The sequence below is a fragment of the Myxocyprinus asiaticus genome, chromosome 44, assembly GCF_019703515.2.
Source record: "Myxocyprinus asiaticus isolate MX2 ecotype Aquarium Trade chromosome 44, UBuf_Myxa_2, whole genome shotgun sequence".
NCBI lineage: Eukaryota > Metazoa > Chordata > Actinopteri > Cypriniformes > Catostomidae > Myxocyprinus > Myxocyprinus asiaticus.
In genome coordinates, this window is record NC_059387.1 from 6,922,623 (window position 1) to 6,929,940 (window position 7,318).

Sequence of the window (7,318 nt, forward strand, 5' to 3'; positions counted from 1 at the left end):
TCATGCCAAGAATTTAGTAATCGTGTTTGACATTGACCTTAGTTTTGAGAAGAAAAAAAAAAAAGAAGAACAAAAACATATTAGCCATGTCTGTAAAACAGCATAAAATCACATTTGTAAAAAATCACATTTTCAACATTTAAGTATGCAAATATTCTCTACCCTGTTAAGAGTGAGAAACTCATCCATGCATTTGTTACATCCAGACTTGATTACTGCAACAGTATTTTGGCTGGCATACCTAAAAGCTCTATCAAACACCTGCAAAGAGTTGAAAATGCAGCAGCTAGAATCCTGACCTGTACAAGACTGAGTCAGTACCCTGGCACTCAAATCCCTTCACTGGCTACCTGTATCTTGCAGAACTGATTTCAAGGTCCTCTTAATCATCTTTAAATGTCTTCACAGCTTGCTCCAACATACCATAGCATTACGATTACTAATAACACCACCTAGATCACTCAGATCATCCAACTGCAACTTGCTGGTGGTACCTAAAATATAGACAAAGAGTGGGGCGTCATCTTTGAGTCATGATGGTCCCAAGCTTTGGAAATCTCTCCTTACGAGCAACTGACTCAATCAGCACTTTTAAAAAGTACACTACCGGTCAAATGTTTTAAAACACTTACTCATTCTTTATTATAATTTTTTTTCACATTTTAGAATAATAGTAAAGTTATCAAAACTATGGAATAACATAAATGGAACCATGGGAATTATGTTGTGACTAAACAAAATCCAAAATAAATCAAAACTGTGTTATATTTTAGCATCTTCAAAGTAGTCACCCTTTGCCTAGAATTTGCATACATGTACTCTTGACATTTTCTCAAACAACTTCTTGAGGTATCACCCTGGGATGCTTTTTAAACAGTATTGAAGGAGTTCCCATCTATGTTGGGCACTTATTGGCTGCTTTTCTTTATTATTTGGTCCAAGTCATCAATTTCAAAAACGTTTTTTTTAATTTATTTTTTTTTTACAATGAAATAAATTCATGTGGTGGCACAATTATATTTTTGTTTACAAAACTAATTTCATACATTTAAGCATACGCCTTAAGATCAAAAGATTTTTAAGATCATGAGAAACATTTCAGTCAAGTGTTTCAAAACTTTTGACCGGTAGTGTATCTCAAAGCACACTTATTCAATAGGGCATTTAATTCTCTTCTCTCTTAATTGTTTTTAGTACTGTTCTGTGTCTTTATGCATTTATTTGTTCTTTTCATTATATTGTATTTTATTTCATTGTATTGTATTTCATTTTTTATATTGTATTATGTTTTTTTTTTTTTATTATTATTATTTTACTCTATGTCTGTAAATCACTTTGTAAACACTGTTTTAAATGCTATATAAATAAAGCTTTACTTATACAGTGCTGTGGAAAAGCATTTGCCCCCATCCTGATTTCTTCTATTTTTGTGTATTTTTCATACTAAATTGTTTTAGATATTCAAACTAGATATAACATATTACAAAGGCAACCTGAGTAAACACAAAATACAGTTTTCAAATATTAATTTTTTTATTGAAGCAAAAAAGTTATCCAACACCTATATCACCTGTGTGAAAAACTAACTGCCCCCTTAAACTTAATAGCTCATTGTGCCACCTTTAGCAGCAACAACTGCAACCAAAGGCTTCTGATAACTTGAAATCAGTCTTTCACAATGCTGTGGTGGAATTTTGGCCCACTCTTCTTTGCAGAACTGCTTCAATTCAGCCACATTGGAGGGATTTTGAGCATGAACTGCCCATTTAAGGTCCTGCCACAGCATCTCAATCATGTTGAAGTCAGGACTTCGACTAGGCCACTCCAAAACTTACATTTTGCTTATTTTGAGCCATTCAGAGGTGGACTTACTCCTATGCATTGGATCATTGTCTTGCTGCATAATTCAGTTGAGCTTGAGCTTCAACTCACGAACTGATGACCGGACGTTCTCCTTTAAGATTTTCTGGTAGAGAGCGGAATTCATGTTTGCCTCAATTATTGCAAGTCGCCCTGGCCCTGAAGCAGCAAAGCATCCCCACACCATCACACTACCACCACCATGCTTGACCGTTGGTGTGATGTTCTTTTTGTGGAATTCTGTGTTTGATTTACACCAGATGTAACGGGACCCCTGTCTTCCAAACAGTTCCACTTTCGACTCATCAGTCCACAGAACATTCTCCCAAAAGCTTTGAGGATCATCAAGTTGTGTTTTGGCAAAATTCAGACAAGCCTTAATGTTCTTCTGGGATAGTTGTGTTTTTCACCTTACCACTCTTCCATGGATGCCATTTTTGGCCAGTGTCTTTCTGATAGTGGAGTCATGAACAGTGACCTTTATTGATGCGAGGCCTGCAGTTCCTTGGATGTTGTCCTTGGCTTTTTTGTGACTTCCTGGATGAGTCATCGCTGTGCTCTTAGAGGAATTTTGGAAGGTCGGCCACTTCTGGGAAGGTTCACTACTATACTAAGTGTTCTCCATTTGGAGATAATGACTCTCCCTGTGGTTCTTTGGAGTCCCAGAGCCTTTGAAATAGTTTTGTAACCCTTCCCAGACTGATGTATTTCAGTCACCTTTTTCCTCATCATTTCTGGAATTTCTTTTGAACTTGGCATAGTGTGCTACTGGCTGAGACCTTTTAGCCCACTTCATGCTGCTGAAAAAGTTCTATTTAGGTGTTGAGTTGATTGAACAGGGCTGGTAGTAATCAGGCCTGGATGTGTATAGTCCACAAAAACTCTATTTTGTGTTTACTCAGATTGCCTTTGTTTCATGTTAGATTTAGTTTGAATTTTTGAAACAATTTAGTATGAGATATACACAAAAACAGAAGAAATCAATACTTTTTCACAGCACTGTACTTATTATTTACTGGGCATGCTGTGTGATTCGTGCTCTAGATTCAAAAGAACTGGATCATAAAAAATCATTTGTTCGGGAACTGGAATATACTGGTCGCACTGTGTGTTTCACATGGTAGATTTAAAAAAAACAGGCTCATAAGCAGGCTCATAAGCAGGGCTTGTTATTGGCCACTGTGGCTAGTGCTGTTCCAAAATCAGTAGCCAGTAGCTTTGACTAAAAAGATTTCGGCATAGGATGCGCCTGTGCTTCCTTGCTCAAGTGTCCTTCGTAAGCTTCCTCAATCCTTTGTCCTTGCGATACATTTGGAGAATTTATACATTCTTCATGATGCCGAACTTTGGTCAGTTTCTGGATCACGGGCTAGAGGACGGAGGAGAAAGTAGAATGTGCAATTTAAGAAATGAGAAGCACATCTTTTTCCAGTTACGTTGTTCAGTCAGTTAAGATCAGTCCAAATTAAGACACAGGGGTGCAGGGTTATTAACGTGCTGGTGCAAACTAACTACATCTGTACGATTGTTTGCATTTTCCAAGAACATGTCATGCAATTCCACAAAAGGAATCAAATCTACTCAAATCCATAATCAAGTGCCTATTCGCTGTTGTTTATATGTTGCTTCACTCATGTGCCATCTGTAGCCGAAAGCCATTCACACATCTTCCCAAAGTGAGATATGCTACTTATCATATTTTTTCCTGTATTCTGACCATTAACAGTCTTTTATACAGCCATCTTTACAGTAGTGTCAGTGTAACAAAGGGAAACCGATGCATATTATTGCTTCATGTAGCATGTTAGCGCATTAGCATCATGAATGAAGAATGTAAACATGACAAATAACACATCAACTACTGCTTATGGATTACTTGAAATCATCAAGTGGTCAGAACAGCTTCTTTTACTGATTTAATGTGAATTCTACTCATAGAATGAGGCATGAAGTCATTGATAACACATTATAATGTCAAATTAGTTAAGGTTTTAAGTGTACTCTTGTGCGTCCTCATATTTAAATGCTCCTCCAAATGCCTCTCCCAGCCACATGGCCGGTGACTTAATGTTCGCCAACAGTAAACTATTGCTCAGCTGTTTCGAACTTCTTTTTAGCTCTGAGAAAAATATGGAGAAGAGCTTCACCATTAGTATACCTGTGCCTTATCTAGCCTTGCTTGTCAAGGAATCGGACTACACTGGGCACACTGTATGTTTTGTGCTCTAGATTCAAAAGAACCGGCTCATAAAGCCCAAAGTATGTGAATGCTTAACGTCTGCACGCAGTTGAACGCTAGCCTTTCAAAGTATACTGTCGTTTATTTGAGAGTGTGCACATGGACGGACTGCTATGAGATGCAGGACAATTGCTCCTCAGGAGTTTAGACACACAAAGATGTCTTTACATTCCTTTAGACTCGAGTTATACAAATGCGGATATCTCCTGACCTCTTCACACGCAACTTCTAGATGTGCACATCCACTGTTGTTGCTTCCACCTTCTTCTCCTAATATTTACCAGCGATTACATCTTCTAGTGCTTCTTTGTGAGAGCAATGGCTCAACTATGAGGCTTGCCACCTTATGACCACACAATAAGTGCATATAATTCTAGGTGCATATTTATTCTGCGTGATTAGGGGTCGCACGGTTAGAAAAATCAAGCTGTACACGTTTAGTGCTTTGATGACGAAATCTGCATCACGCGTCCTGTCTGCAGACACCTAGCGTTTGCATTTGACCAAAGTATACTTTGGGCTTAAGAATAATTAGTCGAGGGGGGGCCTAGGGAGCTCAGCGAGTATTGACGCTGACTACCACCCCTGGAGTCACGAGTTCGAATCCAGGGCGTGCTGAGTGACTCCAGCCAGGTCTCCTAAGCAACCAAATTGGCCCAGTTGCTAGGGAGGGTAGAGTCGCATGGGGTAACCTCCTCGTGGTCGCTGTAATGTGTGGTTCTCACTCTCGGTGGTGAGTTGTGCTTGGATGCTGTGGAGAATAGCGTGAAGCCTCCATACTTGCTATGTCTCTGTGGTAAAGCGCTCAACAAGCCACGAGATGAGATGCGCGGATTGACAGTCTCAGATGCGGAGGCAACTGAGATTCGTCCTCCGCCACCCGGATTGAGGCAAGTCACTACGCCACCACGAGGATTTAGAGTGCATTAGGAATTGGGCATTCCAAACTGGGGAGAAAAGAATAATTAGTTGAGGAATCGTACTACACTGGCTACGCTGTATATTTTTGATTTACTAAAACAAACCAGCTCATAAGACTCGTTTGGTCGGGTAATCAGACTACACTGGTTGCGCTGTGTGTTTCACGCTATAGGCTCAGTAGTGTGGCAGTGCTGGCACTGAATTGCGCTGAAGGAAACACTGTCAGTATTTTTTACTACTGTGTTTTCCCTCACCATAAAAGGAAAAATGCAAGTTCGGGAACCATTAACAGAACCAAAAGTCATGAAAATCATATGGTTATGTTTTTGTTTTTTGGAACTGGTTATGGACAAAATCTAGTTCTCGGTTTCTAAACCTAGTCAAGAGTCTTTTGGTGTTCCATTAAGTTTCAATGTACATCATGCTTTAGAGTCAAGAACTGACCCTGTAGTTTTTGTTTTCAGGAATGGAGGAACCTGAAGCAGAAAAGAGATGAGAACTACCAGAAGATCATGTGCTGTCTAGTGCACCGCTACCTGACATCCACACGGCAGAAGATGCAGAGCACAGACCAGGCCACGGTGGAGAACCTCAATGATCTGCGGCAAGACCTCTCTAAGTTCCGCAATGAAATGAGGGATCTTTTGGGCTTCCGTACCTCCAAATATGCCATGTTCTACCCCAGAAGCTAAGCCATGACCATTGACCCAGCATGCACAGAAATGCTTTTCTGCTGTTTCTTTGACAGACATACGGTGACAAAACTGTCCTGGAACTTTACTGGAATTGTATTACACTCTGTTTATTCTACACCAAAGCCTCCATCATAACTTAATATTCTTGCATCCTACTTGTTTTCTAAAAGTGTAATTCTTTTAAAAATAAAAAACATTTATTATGAAGAAAGTTTTTATTTGGAATTTTCATCTATCTATCTATCTGTCTGTCTGTCTGTCTGTCTGTCTGTCTATCTATCCATCCAGCCAACTGTCCATCTGTCCGTCCATCCATCCATCCATCCATCCATCCATCTAATGCTGTATGTATGCCTAATGCTATGTACTTTTGCTTATACATTATGCTCAGATACTATGGCTATACTACACTTATTTTTCCCAACTTTTCGCCGACATTTTTTTTAAGCCTCCATTTAATTCAAAATTTCTAATTGAATCTAAGATGCAGATATGGACATGATATTGTCATTAGAGGTATGAGCATAAATGACCATGCACATTTACATAACACCTATACAGTAATCACTACTGTATAGTGAATAACTTGGCAGGGACGTTGTTACTCATTTTTTCCTGCAAAACATTAGCCAGTAATAACAAAGTCATTTACACATAAAATTCTTAATTGTACAGTATAAAACAGCCTGTTTAATTTTAAGGGCAATAGAGAGGTCATAAAATGGTCCTGGAAAAATAAACTACAACTATTTTTGGTTTAAGAAACAAACAAAAAAATACATCAAAATTGTTTGACATGGTACCTTTAAAGGAATATTCCAGTTTGAATGCAAGTTAAGCTCAATCAACAGCATTTGTGGCATAATGTTGATTACCACAAAAATGAATTTCGTCTCATTTTCTTTAAAAACAAAAGCAAAAATCTGGGTTACAGTGAGGCACTTACAATAAAAATGAATGGGGCCAATCTAAAAACATTAAAATACTCACTATTTCAAAAGTATAGCCCCTAGAAAAATATGTTCACATTATTTTAGTGTGATAAAATCGCTTCCTAACCTTTTCTGTGTAAAGTTATAGCCAATTTTACAACTTCGTTGCCATAACGATATAACACCATAAACCCTAAAATGACAGTTAAAACAACAATTTAAATAACTTTATTGTTTTTTCACAAGTTTTAACAGAAGAATTACTTTTATAAGTGCTTTCATAAAATTATAAGTTTCACTTTCTGTCTTTAAACCCTCCAAAAATTGGCCCCATACACTTCTATTGTAAGTGCCTCACTGTAACCTCCATTTTTGCTTTTCTTTTTTTTTAAGAAAAGGATGGATGAGTCGAAATAACTTTTTGAGGTAATCAACATCATGATAGGAATGCTGTCCATTGAGCTAAACTCAGTGTTGAACCCAGAATATTCCTTTAAGAGCTTCCCAAACAAGTTAAATGTCTGAAAAGGTCCCTTCATAGTCAAGCACTGTCTGAGCTCCAGGCAATTTTGGAAACAGATGTTCCAACATGACCATGTGAACTTACTAAGTATTTTGAACTGAAAACATATTTCAAGATCTCCCTTTCAAGTTCCACTGCAATATAATTT

At 38.1% G+C, this 7,318-nt stretch overlaps 1 protein-coding gene across 2 annotated transcripts in view; it reads left to right on the forward strand.

Annotated features, from left to right (window-relative positions):
- Positions 1-7,228, forward strand: part of LOC127434671 (short transient receptor potential channel 1) — a 60,092-nt gene extending 52,864 nt beyond the window's left edge. For both annotated transcript variants that reach the window (XM_051687566.1, XM_051687565.1), the window contains one exon: positions 5,485-7,228. In XM_051687566.1, the coding sequence (XP_051543526.1) occupies positions 5,485-5,712 (228 nt within the window). In that variant the 3' untranslated portion in view covers positions 5,713-7,228. The remainder of the gene's footprint in view (positions 1-5,484) is intronic.
- Positions 7,229-7,318: the final 90 nt, after the last annotated feature.